The sequence below is a fragment of the Tauraco erythrolophus genome, chromosome 18, assembly GCF_009769465.1.
Source record: "Tauraco erythrolophus isolate bTauEry1 chromosome 18, bTauEry1.pri, whole genome shotgun sequence".
Classification (NCBI taxonomy): Eukaryota; Metazoa; Chordata; class Aves; order Musophagiformes; family Musophagidae; genus Tauraco; species Tauraco erythrolophus.
In genome coordinates this window covers 12,957,493-12,977,921 of record NC_141482.1, presented here as the reverse complement: position 1 = coordinate 12,977,921, position 20,429 = coordinate 12,957,493, and the positions used below count along the sequence as shown (strand labels likewise).

The 20,429-nt window shown below is 39.5% G+C and overlaps 1 protein-coding gene across 1 annotated transcript; it reads right to left on the bottom strand.

The window, feature by feature from the left end:
• Positions 1 to 1,571: 1,571 nt before the first annotated feature.
• On the bottom strand, positions 1,572 to 19,705 carry CDH26 (cadherin 26). Its single transcript, XM_086623166.1, has 16 exons — positions 19,646 to 19,705; positions 14,953 to 15,123; positions 13,128 to 13,250; positions 12,510 to 12,671; positions 11,113 to 11,260; positions 9,626 to 9,792; positions 9,327 to 9,455; positions 7,776 to 7,961; positions 7,356 to 7,624; positions 6,638 to 6,780; positions 6,160 to 6,393; positions 5,397 to 5,624; positions 4,093 to 4,217; positions 3,605 to 3,679; positions 2,474 to 2,557; positions 1,572 to 1,781 (listed from the first exon to the last, which is right to left on the bottom strand). Exons 1-16 carry the CDS (start codon positions 19,703 to 19,705, stop codon positions 1,572 to 1,574), a joined length of 2,514 nt encoding a protein of 837 aa, XP_086479292.1.
• Between the last annotated feature and the right edge of the window lie 724 nt (positions 19,706 to 20,429).

Here is a 20,429-nt window from a genome sequence, read left to right as displayed (position 1 = left end):
TCTGATCACATCTAATGTTTTGGTGTTTGCAAGCATGGTGTGCTATAGACCTGACACAAGTTTACATGAACAGTAAACAGAACACTTTCATTTTTATTTTTAATCATGTGTAATTTTCAAAAGAAATAGCAAAACACAGCACAATTCTAATCTTACCAATATAGTCATAGTTTGCAACAAAAAAGTCATCCTGGTTATTAGCGGTGCTGCTAAATCACTGGCCTGACTTGAAGCCTTCCATCTAAACTTCCATAAGTTAAGGATAGTGTATCGGAGTAGTGATTTATTGTGTAAACAGATCCTGCTGCTGGCATTTAGGAAAACTTAGCTGCCTGTGACTCAGCCAAATTCTTTATCACACTTGACTGAAGATTCCAACCTTGAATTATTAGTTAATAACGTCTGAGCAAAAGCATAATTTATTGTTTAAGTAAACTTCGAAACAGAAGAACAGCGCCTTAGATACCAGACTTAGTGCTTGCCTTAGGAAAAGAATTTTTCTTTTAGCACAGAATCATAATAGAACAGAATTAAAATTTGTGACTAATTCCGTCTCTTATTGCCTGTATAACTTACCTAATGGCAGAATACCATCCTCTGAGCTACTCTTTCCTCATTCACGTATCGTAACATCAATAGCCATCGCACTGCAACTGAGCATAGGTGAATTGCACATATTCAGACATGTACAAACCACAAAATTTAAAAGTAACTCCTCTGTGGTTTCTAGATAGAGAAATTTGATACCATCCTTTATCATGTCACCTGTTTTATCAACGGTGTTTGAGGAAACCCATTGATTTCTTCATCATGGTCACTTGTAGCTAATTTAGAGAATGTCATTATTTGAATGAAAAGAATAACCACAACTCGTCCTCTGTCAACAATTTCTTAGCATTTAGAGTATTTACAACAGTGTAATAACACTAATAGCCACCAGATGCCAGCATAAGCAAACAGGCACTAAGTGCGTGCCTGTTTTATGCTAAAAGGCAAGTATGGTGCAGACCTCTCAGATCATTATGCAGTTATGGTCACACTAGGAGTAGAAGTGCACTTTCTCTCACATGTTTCAATGTCATATAGAAATAAAAGATCTGATCATCAAGTCAGATGCATATGGCACTGTACTAAAGTTAATCTCGGATTTAAAGAGACTGTTTACTGGAGAGAGGACTTCAGCACTGGCCTAGGAGGTAACTGCCTTCTCTGTTCAAAACTGGCTTATTTCTACATGGAACTTTGGCTGGAATTTCTAGCCTAGTACATCTGGTTTTTTTCCCATGCATACTAAATTGAGGATCTTTAATATCAGATCTTCTAATTGTGTAAGTCTGCACAGAACACGCTAAATTCACTCCATCATCTCTTCAGAGTAGAGTTAGACCTTCCAGACACGTCACGTTTTTGGCTGCAGGCATGTGAACAGTGTAGGCAAGAAGAATAAAAAGCCAGGCCAGGTACTCATGGTGCAAACATTAGAACACTTTCTAGCACAGATGATTCTTCTTTTTTTCCGAGTTTGTCAGTGCTTCTGTGAGAAGCCTTTGCAATATCATAAAGTAGTTACATTAATTGAATGATGGAAATTGCTTCTGACAGATTTCTTCCAGAGCAGAAAAATTTGGTCCCAGAGTGGTCAAAAAATCAACAGGCAAGTCCTCACTGCCAATGGAGACAGAGCAGAAGGAGTTACTTCTCTCTAGTTCTCCTTCTTCAGCGTAACTGTAAGGTTCATAGATGTCCCCATAATCGTCCAGTGTGTTTTGGTGATACAGTTTCTAAAGAAAGGAACAAACAACGAAAATCATCGTGGAAGTTCCTATTGCCCTTTTGGACAGTAAAGGAATTGATGGTATGCAAATTAGGCAGGTAAGTCAGGAGGTTACAGTGAAGAGTCTTTCTCTGATAAGGAAAAGTTGTACTGAACCTCTCATCTGCGTAAGTGCCAGAGCCTGAACTTCCCCTGGAGTACAAATGAGGCATAAAGGAGCATTTGATCTGCCCTGGGCCAGCCAGCTATCCAGTAAACAAGACAGCATGGAGGCATGCAGTCTGGCCCAAGGAGGCATGGAGGGCAGGCCTGTGAACGGGCAGTGGCCAGACAGGACATGGCAAGTGGAACTAGGATTTCCCTGCTAGCACAGGACTGAAAGGGCAGGCAACAATCTTTAACCCTGCACAGCAACAGAAAGCATTTTAGCCCCACTTCGCTGTCTTGAAGAATTCGTTACAGGTAACCGCTGGGTGACCAGCCAGAGGCAGCAAGAAGTCTAGCAGACAAGGCATTTTCAACAAGGAAGAGCCTTGAATGTTTCCCCATCAAGTATATCCCTTGCTTTCGACTGTAATGCTTCTTAGATGTGGGCTGAGAGTGTAGCTGAAGCCATAGCAGCTTTCTAGTTTTGCGAGCCTGTTTTCCTATTCCTACAAGCCAACTTGACAAAGGAGGGATTCAACATTCATTCCTTACCTGACTCAGTATTTTGTCCACTGTCTGTATGATGCAATCGAGGTGTCTTATTTGATATGTCTCATAACTAGCATACTGGGTATACTGGAAGACAAACATAGTATCTCAGGTTTGACCAGCATAAAGTCACCCTCTAACACTTCTTTCAGACACAAATAAATCCAACTATCTTTCTCTCTGTTACATCCATTTCTCTTGTGCTGTCTTCTCCAGTTACATTGCAGCTTTGCCTGTTCAGGGACTGTTTCTTATGAGTACACACTCCATGTGTACATGGAGTCACCAACTGTAGGCATTCTTCATAATCTCCAGTAATTAAATTTTTCTCCCTCTAAATTTATTGGATTCCTTTTCATTAATGGCACCAAACATGACCTCAGAACTTTATAATGTCTACTCACACAGGTAATCCTATCTCCTAACTACAGTCTTAAAGATTGTGGAATTGGGTTTCCACACACATAAAAAAGACTCCTTTACATTTTCTTTGCCTGCTGTAAGGCAGATATTGTTCAACTTAAGAGTCTCTCGGTGATCACTACACACTTATGAATAGAACACATGGCAGTCACCTACTGATGTAGACCAGAATTTTCTTCAGGCATTCTTTACAACAAAAATAGACGTGTGTTAGAGAATACAGTACAGAAAAAAAACACAGAATAAACTCAAAAGCCTTCAAACCCCCAGAAGTACATCTTATAGTCATAAGAAAACTCATAAATCCTGTCCACACCTTCACAGTATGTTAAGCAGAAGATGTTGACCCCCAAGTTTTTGATAGTTATCTGCAGAATGATAGTTCCATTTCACTTATACCAAGAACCGAATAAGATCTTGTGCATATCAATTCAAGTACTATGATAAGAAGTTTGGAAGAAATCACACCTCCAAATATTTAGAGCAATGACTAATGAAAAGAAGTGCCAGTCTCAAACTGAAAGCTGTTAGAAATAAAAAACTTCTCAAAGTATTTCAAATAGCAGTGGAATCTCCAACAAGTGACAGTATCTGCTAATAGAACCATATTGCGTTATTCTTCCCAATATTATTAATACCAAACCTCATTCTTTGGATTACCAATTTCTGTGACACGAAGAAGGGCATTTACATAAGGAAGCAGGCAGTTACCTCAGCAATCACTTCTTTTCCAGCCTTCACAGACACAGGTGGTAGAGCAGCACGATCTGTAATATCCAGCTTAGCCTGCATACAGGGAGTGGGATTGCATTACTAAAATACTGAACTAGGCTATAAAGGATCACAGTTTTTTGCAAACTATTCCCTTTTTCACTTTCATTTACTCCCTCATTGAAAACACTAGTATGTGCAGTGGGACAAGAGATGATGTGCCTCCTCATCTGATGGATTTATCAGTAGGATGAGGCACCTGGGAAGGTCTTGCTGATACTGAAAAATGGTAGGAGTGATAATAGTCTGTCACCACAGTAGCATTATCCAGTCCCTGCAGAACAGTACTCCCCCGATATCCTTAGTGACAAAAAGCTTTATTTTGCTCAATACCAAAACCAGAGGAAACATAATAAAAGAGACGACTAGTACCAGATTCAGCCACACAACACTGGTGGGGTAATGTCAATATGTGCTTTTACACTTACTTGAGACAAAGACGTTCTCCTCTCTTCATTGTAGTTGATTAAAGTCTGTTCACTCTCTTGAAGTAGAGAAATGGCTTTGCTTTTAGATCGCGACATGTAAAACCGGCAAAGTAGAATACTGGAAGCTGTTGGAACAAGAAAGGGAGTGGTGACACGGGCATTGTGAGTAGATCTGTATGGCTCAATACAGTGTGCTAGTGAGATACCCAGCCCCAGTTCCAAAGGAGTTAACTTGGAAACCTCCAGCAATGTAGCTGTGCAGATGCAATGCTTGGTCTGGAGTGGTTAGTCTGCTTTAGAAAGCCGAGCTGTTATCTTCACAGAGCACTGCACTGAGCAGGCATACTGATCACTCACAGGTAGCCAGAGGAATAGTGGTCAGATAATCTATTAATTTTTACTTCAGATAAAGAATCAGTAGTTCATCTCTTCAGCAGTAACCAACACACACGGTTACAGAGGAAGCAGCTCTATAACAAGCAACTCCTGAGTAGTGTAACTCTACAGGAGAAATTCTTTACTTTCAGTTAGTCAGTATATGGTTAATGTCAAAAAACCTCAAGTATTCAATTTTATTCAATGCAAATAAGAATATTTGCTTTGTTGTACTAGAGTTCAGCTTAACAACACGTTTACCTTTGCCAGTTGTCTTATAGTCACAAAATAATAATGATTTTCACAAGTAACAAGCTGAAAAAATTCCACCTGTTAACATCGAATTTCTGTTTTTTCAGTTGAGCTATTTCGTTTTTTCTTAGGTTATATACTTCTATTTATTGTTGTTCATACAACAGTATTCCATGCATCTATGTTATTTTCCCTTTTCACTTTTCTATAATACACAGTCCTCACCTTTTCACATCCCAACCACGAGTGCAGATAAGTTTCACTAACCTTTCTAGTGTCTTTTACCCTGTGTTGTCAGCCCTGGATACCACCTTCCTCTGCATTACACCTTGTATCACAGTGCCTAGTATCCTTCAAGTTTTCTTGGCTATCAAAAAAGACCTCTTTGGTTACCAGATGGAAATGGCAATGTCTTATATTGGAAAACTAAAACCTTCCTAAAATTTTAATAGAGAACAGGTCATGGACCAGGACACGTGAATGGAAGCGCCATGAAGACGGCAAGTATTAACTGCTTGCACCTTGACTACACTCTGTGACTACACTCTAACACATTAAGGCAAATGGTCTTTCCTGTTAAGGCTGGCAGATTTTAGCACACGTTCGTGAGCTGCAATTGCAATGAGATCCGACAGGCAGATGACAGATAACCTGCACACATAACTTAGGTTACTTACCCAGTAGTAATAAGAAAGCTGTCAGCATTATTGCAATGGCACCACCTCCAAGACTCACTGCTGCTTGTGGAAGTGGTGAATCTTCACATGTTTGCCCATCTGGGCAGAAGCAGAGCCTAACATGCTGATTCTGCCTTGTAGAAAATCCTTGCCTGTCCTGAATAATGACGGGTACCAAGTAGCTACCTTGTGGGAGGCTTCTTAACATTAGAAGTTCGACTGACTCCCCTAAAAAGAAGACAAGCAAATTACTTCAAAACTCATAGAAAGAAGTCTGACATTCTACAGTCCCTTCTGTTGATAAACAAAGGGAAACTCATTTGCACCCCAATTTCAAATACTTTTTCCAGCCTTAATGCACCATAGTAAATAGGACAAAATGACATCCCACTTTATCACCTTGCTGAGCCTTCTGGACAAACAGGTCTGTCCCAGTCTTGCTGCAATCTGGCATAGCTGCACTGATAATCTCTAGAATTCATTAGGAAGTTAACCAAACACAGAAGTGGTTCCTCAGCTGTCTCATCCCTTTTCTGCAATTCGAGCACATTGCTTCTGCTCCTGTTCCCAGCAGAGATGAAGAACAGTGTAACACTTTTTCAAATTGCAGTAACTTTATATTTTGAAAACTGTTCTTCCATGTCCTTTCAGTCTCACTGAGACTAATCAGTAACAAACCATAAAGTTAAGAGACAGTGAAATAACTAGAGGGTATGTAAGTGACAGCAAACTTCTCATGAAGGACACAAAAGGAAGAACTCACCAAAGTTCCTTCCTAACGTCCAGTTATGCTTCACATCTTCAGAGTCCTCAGCCAGCTCAAATGTAAATGGCCCAGAATGTGAATGGACCGGAGCAGACTTAGCTTTTACAACAACAGGCGTCCCTTTGTGTTTGTCACATACACCTAAAGAAGGAGCCACTAACGTTGGCATATGAACATTAATGTCAGACAAGTAAAGCAGGATGGTGCCAGTACCAGTCTGTGGTGGAATACCTAGACAGAAGCAAACGAAACAGAAAAACACTCACAACTGGGTATAGACAAAAGCCAGTCCACTGGCAGGATCTCTGTCTGTTTTATCCTACTAGTCACACATGACACAAGTTTTAAACATTAGGGTGTTCTGCATTACCATTCTCCACTGAGATCCTTAGTCTTGCTATCATTTTGTATCTAACATGCACCTCATCTCAAGCAGTCCAAATACTGCTTGAATATTTTCTGACTGGCTACGCACCATCATCAATAGCATGAACAATGATGGTGTACAGGCTGTTGTTCACATTAGGAGACTCTTGATCAAATTCTTTCACCACAGTAAGAACTCCAGAATTCTTGTCCACACTCAGCCAACCATCTGGGTCACGGGCTAGTTCATATCTTAAAAAGAAAGGAAAAAGTTACAAGTGCCATATTTTCTTCAATGGATTTTGAAGAATAGAAAACTATCGCATCCTTCTTTGTCCTTTTGAGCTCTGTAGGCATTTTTACTTGCTAGTGATGCTTACTTTTGTTAATGCTATAACAAGCTGTGTGTTTCAACAGTGAACAGTTTCCCATACAAGTCCCAATACCTTGTGCAGGCCCATCAAAACTGTTCCTAGTGGCTAAGAAAGCATCTAATTTTCACATCAGATTACCATTCTTAGAGCCAAGCATACCTTAGTCCTTTCTATGGCATCAAAATTTTGTAGCCAAAAGTAAAATATCAATAATGCAACCTGATTTTAGGCAAAGCTACTTTGAAGACAACAGAAACATTGAGCAACCAAGGCCTGACTGCACCTTTAAACTGTATCTTACAGAACCAGCTGTCTGGATCTGCAGTGTCATCAACAGTAAAGCTGTATCTAATGTGTATGTTCATATACGTACATATGCCAAGTTAAACTCGAAAACCTCTTTATATTCCTAAGCTATTTCCTACTCTGAGAGTTACAAGCATCTCCACTTACTTTATATTATTTGGCACATCATCTGGATATGTAGCAGGATACCTTCTAAATACTCTCCCAGGCTTCATTGAATCTTCTTTTTGGACAGTAAGTACAGGAGGATGAAACCTAGGAGCACGTTGCGACTGTAAGACCTTGATGTTCACAGTTGTATTCGTGGATTCTAGGCTTGAGAACATCACAATGCCATTTTTACACAAGAAGAAAGGTTCTTCATTTGCTACAGAAATTACAAGTCTCATCTCAGAGTCATCTTCATAGCTGAGAGGCTGAAAACCGCAGACAAAAGTCTGATTAGCAGTTATGACCTTTGGGTTTGAGCTCACCAAGCTCAGCTGAGATGCTAAACTATCAGTCTTGTAATCAGACTGGTCACACTACACATTGCCATGCTGTAGCTCATCTATTACTGCTCCTTACCTCGACAATATTCAGAATGCCTTCATTTGTGTTCGGATCTGTCTCAATGGTGAACTGTCCCTTCTCATTGCCTTTCGTTACTCTGTATTTTGCTCTCCAAGCTGGAGTGTTGGGAGAGTCTTTATCTTCCACTTGCAGCCGTAACACAGCTGGATGTTCTTGACCTGCTGAAATCTGCAGCTGGTACTGGGAGAGGAAAGGAAAGAAATAAGGACTATTTCTATTCCCAAAGAGGAAGAAGCTTGTTAGCCAGTTCTGAGCCAGTTCCACCACCAGACCATGTGGAGCTACTTTCTGCACACACTGTCATCTGCAGTGGTTCATGTGTCCCCACTCAGTGACACAGAACCCCTATGGGAGTTTCAGAACTAACTTTCCTCCAACACATTCCCACTGACTTCACGAATAACTTATTACTGAACCTGATCTTAATCTAAAAGCAGGAGATTACTCATCTCTCCTAATTGACTATAGCAACAGGCCCATAAATGCCAATGGGGCTTTTCATCCAGGATTGTCTGCCATATAGAAGAGACTGGTGGATACAGGCTTAGGCCAGAACTGGTCTGCACATGTTACATACCTGACTTTGTAGGAAAGAAGTATGTGTGAGATTTTAGGTAATTTCTTCACAATGGTTTAAGTTTTTGATGGTACAATGTAGCCACCAGCTTGACTAACTAGCACACCAATGACAGGCTAAGAAATGCCAATTAAAGCACCTAAGGCAGAAAAACGTCTTAAAAGATGAGATGGTAATAAAATGTAATTTGTGTTTATTTTCTTCAAGTAAGTAAGTCGGTCACTGGTTGAGATCTGAAAATTTGGACTCTTGCCTGTTATACATAAACAATACTGCCCTTGCATCATGACTTTTAAAAATGCTGTAAAGAATAACACGTATGCTCAGACAGCGTCAACATGCAAATACAAAACCATTCTTTCTGGGACCTGAGCTATTAATGGGACCAGAGCATGAAAACTGATGGCTCTTATCTGAATTCAAGTCTAGCTGTCTACCTGTCCACAGCTTTCAACTCCTCAGAGCCCTCTTCCTGCCAGCAAGCTCAACTGCTCCTGCTCATACAGCAAATGCTCTACGAGCACCCTCACAGACTATGCCAGCAGAAACCTACCACACCTGACTGCCCCATCAAGATGTATGGAGTTTGTAGGGGGGCAGGTTTAGGGCCATTGAGGCCTTCATGGATCAAAACTAGGATCTTTCAAGAGCAGGCTGCAATCAGCACCTTAGCTTCTCAGATGCTGGAATAAGCTACTCTGTCAGCACCCTTATGTTAATAGTGGGACAAAAACCTTCTAGTGCTGTACACGGAAAACTAACAGTTTATCACTCTCAATAGTCAAGCATTCTCTTATTGGCCACATTTTTAAGAGATATTTCTTCTAACACATAAAGCTCATTTGCAAGTGTTTTGGCCTGATTCTGAAAACGTCTCAGGGTTTCTATTTCCACTGCTGAGTGTATTGAGTTTGAAGGACTGAACTGTATTTAGGAAGGCTCAGTAAAGTAATAATTTTTTTCCTTACATTATCACTAGTAAATACAGGGAGGTGGTTGTTTGCATCTTCAACAGCTACATTCACTGTTGCAGTAGATGACAGCTGGGGAGTTCCATGGTCACTGGCTTTAATCAGAAGTTTGAAAGAGTTGGTAGTCTAAAAAACAGAAGAAAGGAACTTTCAAACTTCGTTCAGAAGCAGTTCCCACATTTTTCCAGTCACAGCTACGAAGCTGGATGTGAGACTCTCCCTCTCCTTATACTCATTAATGCATAGTGAACATGTATCATGCATTAAGTGGTAAGAAGCTGCCAAATGTACATCACCTTATAATCCAGGCATCCTGACAGAAATATTAATCCCGTGGTAGGATCAATATTAAACGTGAATCCATCTGGAAGGGGCATTTGCATACTTATAGAATAGGACACCTGAGAATTTGCAGTGCCCTCTTCATCTTTGTCCAAGGCAGTAACTTGGAAAACCGGCTCATCTAGGATGAAGAATTGAGACATTAATAGAAGTGTTTAGTCTTGACATGGAGTTTCTCAGGCCTGCCTGCAGAATCTTCATCCTGGTTTTGCTGGGATAGAATCATAGAATCAATTCTCTGTTCAGAAAAGCTACATTTCTAAAGGAAGCTGCATTTTTAAGAAGACTGAAGCACCCGATTCAGTGAGAACAAAGTTGATAAAACACTTTGGTTTAGTTTGTAGCCACCCATGGTATGCAGGTATCCATAGTGATCGAGGACTTTTAAACTCGTTTTTGCTAACCACCCTGATGTCCAAGAACCTGGGGGAAGCATGGCCAGGGTGACTGTCACCTAAACTGGCAAATGGGTATTCCGTACCATGTAATGTCATGCTTGCTATAAATTGGAAAGTTTCTTGGGGACAGCCTCTCTTTCTCAATGGTCACCATCCCTGGAGGGTCTCACCCATCATTCTGCTCCCGAGCCTGCTCCCTTTCTTGCAGGATTGCAGTCCAGCCAGAAACAGGCTGGACACTGGTCAAGGGGTGGTGAGCAATTGCACCGTACATCACTTGTCAGTATACAATATTATCTTTCTTTTTAAAATTTTATTTCAATTATTAAATATTTCTTATCTCAACTCACAGATCTTCCTTTTCCCAATTTCCCTTCTCAAGTGGAGAGGGGTCACTGGGTAATAGAACAGCTGGCTACTGTTTAACCCCAGATACAGGCTAAACATAAGCACTCTTGAATACAGAAGTCCTAAGAAAACCTGTAACTTCTCCTGTGGCTATGGTTATCCCTGCAAAGACTCTGGCCTCCACCTCATTTGGGTAGCAAATCTGCCTAAAGTACTGTTGGACGACAAGTAGTTATCACACTCCTGAATCTACTTTATCAAAAACATTCACTATTATTTATGCCAGCTCTCAGCCAGCTCCTGAGGAGTTGGCACCATGCCCACATGTCTACTAAGTCTTTGTATTTCTAAAACAGTGTGTCTGACTATCTTCTGTGCAGCAGTGTGCACGTGCAGGTTCCAGACCCACAGTTCAAATTAGTCTGTTAAAGTCTTGGCTTGTAGCTAAGAAGAAATATCTCAGGAGTTTTTCCAGAATGTCTCCAACATTATGCTAATATACACTGAGGTTAATCAGACAAGAAGTCAAGAGGCAGGAAACTGTCCTTCACAAGAACTAGTCCCTAAATCTATGAGTGTTTAAGTAAAACCTGGGGAGAAGAGATTTAGTAAGAAAGGAAAAAGAAAGGCAAAGGAATTAAAAAGAGAGCAGTCATACACAAACCAGTAGTATCCCCCGTTTGGATGGCACTTACATTTACTGTGGTTCTCTCTTACTGTAACACTATATTTCTCCTTGGGAAACTCAGGTGCATTGTCATTAATATCTTTAACCTTCATCTTGAAAAATAAAGGGTGGTCCAATTGTTCTCCACTTTTTCTGTACACAATATCGAAACGAATCTAAATGGGTAGCAACACATATCAGAATGGAATGAATAGTATCATTTACATATCAGAATGGAACAAGAAACTTTCAATCTTTCAATTTTGAAGCTGCTTCAGTCATATTTGGCTAGCATTTGGCTTTGAGTTGCATCACTAAATCATTATTTCATCTTTCACAGGTAGTAGATTCATAATGGTCATCTTGTGCATTAAATAATACTTTAAAAAAAAAAATCCGTTCCTGGAGCTGGGTCTGGGTTATAACATAATATAAAATACATAAATATTCTTGGGATCAGACAAAAGAATGCTTTCACATGTGCTTCACAATTCTGAAGTACTTATTTGAGTAGTACAATCAGTTTTCTCTAGCTGCATTTCTACGATGTTTCGGCTCCATATCCAAGAATGTTCAGGGGATTCAATTCTGAATGCTGAATTCTCCTTTGCTACGCTTATTTCTGCTTTAAAACCAAGCCCAGGGCGTCTGCCCTGGAACAGCCATGTGTCCAGTGAGGGGGAATAGAAAGCTCTACAAAATTTATCTTTTCATTATGGAAGGCAAGACCTTGCACAGAAAGCCACATGGAATCGTAACTATCAATTGGGTACAGTTAATCCACAGAGACAAAACCAGAAATCATCACATAAACATAAGGAAATCACAACTGAAGATTTTCAAGAGGAAAACAAACCCACACTCAAATATTTCATTCATACACTTGTTATCACATCTCTTTCATTACACTTACTGCTTACAAACACTTTTCTGCTTTTGAAGGAGAAACATATGCTTACTCTTACATAAAGTTACTGTAATACAGCTTTGCAGCTCCTCCAGTATTATCTGATTTTTTATAATGCTCAACTGTTTGCTTCCATTCTCTTGATAAGGAGTTTCTGGGTTTACAACTCAGTGTTCTGGCCACTACAGCTGTAATATACTTTAAATTTCAGGACAACTTTTTCATTTTTTAGATTATGATCAAGGGTCATACCAAAAATAAAATAGAAAAGAAGTGTACAGATATTTGTGGAAGTCCAAACATGCCACAAAGGGTTATAATTAATAGTGCTGTGGAAGTTACCTATCGGTCTCTGCTGAGACAACCATCTTAGCATTTATTTAGAGGTTCAAAATAAGAAAAGGAGGTCATCAAAATTGAAATTCTTATAGGTGTGTCTCATTCTTGTGAAGCATTTAGCCATGAGAAAGAAATAAATATTTGCAAACAGTTTTCAGTATTTTTTTAAAGTGTGTTACCTGAAAAGTTGGAGTCTTCTCTCTGTCAATGGTGCGATGTACATAGACATGTCCATTTGCATCATCTTCTATAGAAAACAATCCAATCTCTGGAGATTCATCTACCCCAGGTCCACTGATTAAATATTTTACTGATGTATTAAATGACTTGTTATTGAACAGCTTTTGAAAAGAGAAGAAGCACAACACAGTGTTAGTAGGGAAGACAGAACAGAAATAAAAAGGCTTGAGATCAATTCACTTCCTGCCCACCTTCTCTTTGCAGATGGGACTTTGCTTGCAGGCTTGGTCTCAGCCAGCTCAACATCTTTCTGGGCTGCAGCATCACTGTTCTCTGCACAGTGTGCAGGTACACAGCTCTGTGCAATGACCCTCTTACCTCTCCCACTCTAGAGTCTTCTTTCCCCTGAGTATGCCTGCAGCTTCCCATAGAAAGGAGCATTATACCCCCCCCACCACACAATTATCCCAATTTTGTGTAATTAAGACAACTTTGAACAAACAAGATTTTTAAAAAAGGTGCTGTTTCAGGCATAATTTTTGCCCTCTCCTACCTTTGGTATTTTATTGTACAATCTGTGTGAGGTTCAAGAACTTTTACTAAAAGGTTGTTTGTACCTGTCCAGCATATTTTGGGAATGGTCCTTTGTCCTCCTCTTGAATATCAATGGTGGTGACGACCCAGGTCCTTTTTGTACGCTGTAGAGGACGTAGACTGTCTAATTCAAAAGAACCTATCCACTATTGGATAAAGAAGTGTATTTAATGCCACAGTTTACATATGAACAGTTGCGTATCTGTTAATATATAATATTAACTACAAACCTGAATACTCTTCTTTTGGGTGGCTTGTCTTAAACGGACATTTCCAATTTCATGAGAAAAACTGTTGGCAGCAGTAACCTTGTTAAAAAAAAAGGTGATTGTGAGAAGTGTGGTTAACTAGAAACCATTGATATGTTGTCTAGGAGGAATCTGGCTTCACAGAAACATATCGATCCAGTTTTGACAGCATTGTATTAAATTTTATCTAACCTTGGAAACTCCACAAATATCATCCATCTCATTCCAAATGAATTGCTGTGAGAGCCTGGATTCTAATTTCTCTGGTCAGGTGATGTCGGTCCCAGAAACACTGCACCTAACAGTCCATGCTGTTATTGCTATTATCTCTATGGCTTTTCTCAAACCAAGTATCTCCAGTTTTTAAAATACTTACCTCTGTCTGCCTCTGTCTAGTGCTCCTTTAGAAGTTGTCTGGTACTGACAGGACAAACCCACTATTGGAAAAAAGTTAAGTCTGGGAAGTATTTCGGATTCTCAGAGGCTGTCATGTGACTCTAAATGCCCCAAACATAACTGATTTATCAGAAGATGAACACTGGACCAGTGTCTCTAATCCAGATGACTAAAATAAATTGTTGAGAATGGTGACTGCACCCTAATTGGCAGGATTTGCCCTTTTCTAAGCACAAGCTTCCTGCATCAGCTTCAGACACTGCTTTTTACTTAAAATCTTTAACCACAAAGGAGTATGACAGTACTCGGATTACACAGCTGCCATTAGCTCCAGGTAACTTGTAGATCTTCCTCCTACTTCTCACTGCTTTCATTGGAAAGCTTGGGATTTTATGACTCATTCCATCGAACGTCTCCAGTGGCATTTAAAAATCGAAACAGAGCTCTTCCTGCCTAGACTTGGGCAAAGGCCGGGCAATTTTACCCCGTGACCTATTTCTGAAGAAACAAAGTGCTTACAAAATTGCCATGGTTATGAACTTGCCAAGCAATGGGGGTTCACCAGGAATGCCTTGGAGCTATTCTGTGAAGCTGTTCTATGACCCAAGGAAAACCTCTGTAATGTAAAAACGGCAAGGAAGACTTGAACTTGGCGCTTGCATGGAGTACCTACTAGCTTTGTGTCAGGTTCAGCTTTGCCAGCTTGGTTAAACTTCGTTCTAGACTCCCCAGACAAGCTGTTCTAGACTCCCCAAACAAACTGTTTTCCCTTTTGTGAACGGGTAGCCACTTTTAATTATACTGGAAGCATTAATTGTGTATTTTATGGCTTCCACGCTCCTCCATGTGCGCCAACACTTCCAGACATCATCACTGCTAGAAAGGAACAACCCAGTTCAGGCCCAGGAACCCCCCAGAAACACTCATGGAAACACCACTGCATTACTGCCGGGGGTCATTACTCCAGCAGAGCCAACAGCACCAGTGCCCTCTCCCAGGGATGAACGTCCCAGTATCCCTGGCAGGAGGAGAAGAGGAACCCCACTCCTGGAAACCCACTTCCAGGAGACCCGAGCCCGGTGCCTGGCACAGAGGAGCCACCGTGTCTCGGGGGCACCGCACGTTCTCCGTGCGGCCGGAGCCCTCGGCCCCGCGGGAAGGGCGCGCAGCGGCCGCGCACCGCAGCGCACCGCACCGCACCTACCTGCAGGAGAAGCAGCGCGGCGAGCAGCTCCATGGCTGGCGGGCAGCGGAATGGAGCGGTGCCACGGAGACCGGGAACGTCCTTGCCCCCGCCCCGGGCAGCGCGGAGGCGGGACCGCGCAGCGCCGCGCACGCCGGGCCGGCTGCCCCTGGGTGCGTTCTTCCTTGGAAGCTGATAAAACGGGTTATTACAGTGGAAGTTGTTTTCATTCGGGAGCGACCTGTGCCTTCACTGGCGCTTGAGCTGTCCCAGAGGACAAGCGAGTATTTCTGCCTCATCAAACAATTTTTTTTTTTTAAAAAAAAAAAAAAAAAAAAAAAAAAAGTTGGTCCTGTAAAACTGAAATTACTCAAAGCAAAGCTGAATCCTCCTTTGGTGTTTGTTTGGTTTTTTTTTTTTTTTCAGTCGGTTTACAACTGCCACTTCCAGTATTACGCAAAACAAATTTGCCATTACTGCAGTTTTATGGCCATTATACAGCTAGAATAAAACATGGTGCTTTCCTTGACAGTTCCTTGGAAATGCCTTCACAGTTGTTTTCAAAAATGCAACCATGGAACTTTACAGTTAATGGGAACTACTTTTATCTGCTATGCCCAGGAGTGCTACTTTTATATTACTACAGACTTTGAACCAAGAACAAGTTCTGTAAAAGCTTATTTGAAAACTGATAGAAACAGCACTAGATTGTCCTGTTCAACCCAAAAGCCATCAAGCAAATATGAACTTGTATACCTGAAGATGAACTTCCTTTCCAGCTTGGGAAAAATAAATTATAAATAAAACTACATAAAGAAGCAGGAAATGAAAAATTAAGTCTTTCAAAACCATGTAAAAAGAAGACTGAGTGGCAGAAGGTATGGGGAAAGTCCTGGCTTCTATGAAATCAACTTTTACAACGTTTTCCATTTTCCTGTATTGCTTTTACTGGGCACAAGGAGGTTTATTCTTTTTTAGAACTGGAAAGTAATGAATTTAGTGTTTTGGAAGTTGCGAAAGGAAGACTTAGGGAAGAACTGAACTTCTGTTCAGGGGAGAAGAAAAGCAATACATCACATCAAACAGGCCACAATGTTTTAAATAAAAGTGAGTGTGGGGAGGAAGGCAGACAGGTGATCTTCTGAGATTCAGAGTAATAGGCTGAAACAGCAGCACAGGACAGGATGGTTTAGACATTAGGAAAACCTCAAATAGCAAAAACGTTGTGATTGTAAAATTCTTGTGCGACATCTCACAGAGAAGTTTTGTAATGCTTAATACAAAGATTACAAAAACAGCAAAGCAAAGGGATTTTCGGCAAAAGGAAACGGCATTTTTGTCCTTTGAATCTCTCTCCCTTCATTTTCCTCTTCATTAGTCTCAGCTGAACATATAAACAGGCAGCATGTGAAATTTAAGTTAAACATACTTATCCATGTATACTACGAACACGAGAATGTGGTTCTCTACCTACACGTCTTTGCTGTTCTTTGGATCATGTTCTAAGTGTCCAGGAGATTACAGTAGAGAATGTGAAATTCATTGATTAGTGCATTTAAGAAAAAACAGGTATGAATATGATGAAGCTTTCCCTGGTATTTTCACCTGTTACGATGCCTTAACACAGCCAGCACAGAGGTGACTGCCATGTGGAGTAGAAATAATCATATAGCTTTAACTACCTAGCCTGGACATCAGCAGCAGTATAGCTGAGAGATGCTGAGCTACAAGCTCCATCCTACACTGCAATAAAGAAATTATCTGAAAGAAAAATTCAGAGATGCCATCTTGTGGATGATTAAAAAAACACAACTAAGTAACAAAGAGGCAGAATCTCACTTTTAATGTAGTAAATATACAGTAACTTTGAATTACAAGATTGTTTTCCAATGAAATTACTAGCAAAAATATCCACAAAAAGTTCAAATAAATAAGAACACATGATTACCAACATCAAAAGCTGGGCTGCAAATTCTCAGTTAATCGAGTTCCAGTCTTTCCAGATAGAGTGGTCTGTTTAGTTATTTTTCAGAAGAAAATCCACGAATGCCAATGGGAGCAACGAAGGCTTGATACCTTTAAAATATGGCAAACCCCAGTACATTATAGGCAATTTCATACTGTAGAAATTTCAAATTTTATATTAGCTCCAAAAAATGTATCATGTACTGACTGAAAAAAAACTCTGTCAAAATACTCTCAAACTTCCAACAAGATCCTTTAAATAGCAAATAAAAGATACAATAAACAAAAAGGACAATAAATGAAACACAGAAAGGACACTTTCTCTGTTGTCCAGAGAAATTGTGGATGCCCCATCCCTGGAAGTGTGTATTTCACTGCAGAGATGCAAATAATGGAAAAAAAAAAAAGAAACATGTCATGAGAAAAACAATACTTGTTTAAAACTCTTCATGTTATGCATTAAAAATACAGTATAGCATTACTAAGGAAAACAGTTTATACATATTGGAGTAAAATCCTGTTTCCTCACATCTTTGTAACAGGGTAATTTCATTGAAAACAACAGAATTGTTCAAAGTTTATACTCGTATAACTGAAGTAGAATCTGGCTGTTTATTTAAAATCCAACCTGAGTGTATTTGTTTTGCAGGTAATACTGCACAACATTAAACCTTTAAATTATCTAGAAAAAAAAATAATCACTCTGTTTAAATATCTCACATCACAGTAAACTTGTTCTTCAAGAAGCATCATTGATGCTAGGCTTTGACACACATATGATCATATTGCTAAGCACAGTGAAAAAAATATAAATAGCTACATAAACACTGTGCTGTGGAAGTATTTTGTTTCCAAACTGAATGCATTTGATGGAATAAACTTTTCTGGTATATTCAGAAGTGCTTCTAAAGACAATATCCATCAATACAAAATGAAGGAAACATAAACCATAGTCCTCTTCTTAAAGGAGCTCTTTTTATTTATAGGCCCAGAATGTAGTCAAGTTAAAATGGAAGCAGAAGTGCTGCAGGATAAAATCCAACCCTGACAGGTCTGCTCATGCTAAGAACTGTCGAGGCAAACACAGAATTTCTATTTCTGCAGGCAAACAAAGAAGACTGTGTGAGAAGTGTTGAATCAATGAACAAAAATTAGACCTGTGTGATTATCATGCGAGACAAACTTACTTGGCCAGATCACAGCTAGGACTTCATGATGAACAAGTATTCAGACTTATTTTAAGTGGCATCACCATCTCTACCTGCTTAACTTTTTAGACTCCAACGTCAGATTCATGTCCATCAGATCACAAGCACTACACTTTTCCTAGGTCTGTGAGAAAAAAAATTCTCAGTGCCAATTTCTCTGGTCAAAGCTGACTGAAACACTATTTATTCTTTAAGAAGTGATCATGCAAAACGTGCCTGTATCTACATGGCCTCCTTGTAATCTAGGAAAGCATCGATATAGAGTAGCATTTCAGAGGAAAATTTAGCTTCTACGCTAATATTCAGTGCTATAATAACATGCTAAATTTACTACTGAATCTAACAGAATTTGCTTAAAAAATGCTATTCTAATTATTGACTTGATCCTGCTTACCTCGCTTTTGGTGCTTATAATAGTGCACTGAAACAGTGTATTAAAATTGTGCACTACAGTAGTGCTTCTTGACAAGAGCAGTCCTACTGATTTTCACTACTGTTAATGTAAATCAGGAAAACTTGACTAATGAAGGCTTGTAGAATTTGGCCAGAGCTTGAAATTCTAGCACTGGATGCAAGAACCTTTCCTCTAAAAAAGCTGAAACACATGACGAGTCTGGAACAAAACAAAAGGATGAAATAGCAACAATAGAATGTGCTGGTCCTCTGCAGTTGCTGGTGTTGAACGCCACCCTCCAAGTTTCACCACACCTCTGACACAGCCAATTTATTTGATCTTTGAGCATGTCAGATTAAGTTTCACTTTAATTGCATAGAGCTGAATGTTCATGCAACTACAATTCATTTTAACTGTAACTTCACAAATACTGAATATGGAAATATAATACTGTATATTACATTTATTTCCTTTATCAATCTAAAATTTCACATTTGGTCTCCAGTAAACTAGGAAAAGAACACTAAAAATATTTATTAGACTATTCCTGAGCAATGTTTTTATGTACTGTAAAATACTCTCGTTTATTACTACATTTATTAATATTCTCACATTTTAAACTACATATAAATCCATGCTTTGAAATTTTACAAAGCTGAAGATCTGGTAGGCACAATGAAAGAATAGAAACAGCTAAGCATCTTAAAACCAAGATGAGATCAACAAGAGAAGTGCAATTTAACTATATACATACTGTACTCTTTAGTATTTGCTACTTTTCCCTTTCCTATCACAATGTGAAGGATCCACTTGTAAAATTTGGTCCATCAGACCTCAGTTCACGTCTCATAAACAGTTCACTGTGACTGGTGGATGAGGATGAAGTTAATGCTGCTCAGTTTTCATTTTAAAAGGAAAGTAAAAAACATCCTCTAGAATTTCATCTTTAACAAGATCATGCCCCCAACTGACGTGATTGATTTGAAATTGTAGCAGGTGAACTGACACTTCAATACTCACTGACCTATCCTTCATATTCTCTCGTATCTCATAGACACGAGAGAAAGCAGAGGGACTGAGGACAGGACCCAGTCCTGGTTGTACAATTTCTCTCTGTAGGGTATTTCCCCGTGTCACTTCACCAGACCTTGAAACAAGAAGCCAAGGTGACTGAAGTAGACTGGACCATGGGATAAATAATAGTCATCGCGGGTGAATGAAAATATATATCTTTTGTATCAAAATATATCTTTCTTTGAACTTACAATAGCCTTTAAATTCACCCTGTAAGAGTCTATTTTTGTGTTTTAAGAGGCTATCAGTTTTGAAAATTAGGCCACAGAGTCTCTAGTAATAACCTTATTTTGCATTAGTCATAAATATCTACGTGCAATTTGAAATTTGGTCATTTCCCCTAAATGACAAAATGAGCTTCAAGGAAAGTGATCTGTAAACACAGTGAAGATTCTGGGTATAAAAATATGCATTTCATTTTCTTATTCTGTCGCTATTGAATCTGTCTGCTCCCTAATAATTTTTTGCCTTTAAAAAGAATCCTTTCTGCGTGAAAATATTTCAAAACATTATCTCCGTTCTTCTTCCTATCAAAAACTCTAATTCATCAAAAAAATACAATTCATCTTCTGTGAAGAATTAGTTTGACTTTGCATAGATAAGCATGCTCCATTATTTTATAAAAATAGTTGAGCCCTTCTCCATCAGAAGGCATCTCCCATCTCACAAAATACATCCTATAGGAGCATGGATCCTCTTCCCTCAGACATACCAAGGTAAGCACAATAAACACGACAGCTTTAATGGACTTCAACTGGTGCAAACAGGAGGATATGTTATAATTATACACTTCTCTAAACTTTCAAACTCTGCTATTGTTCTTTTCATTGAGCAATTGTAAATATTTTTGAGGAAAG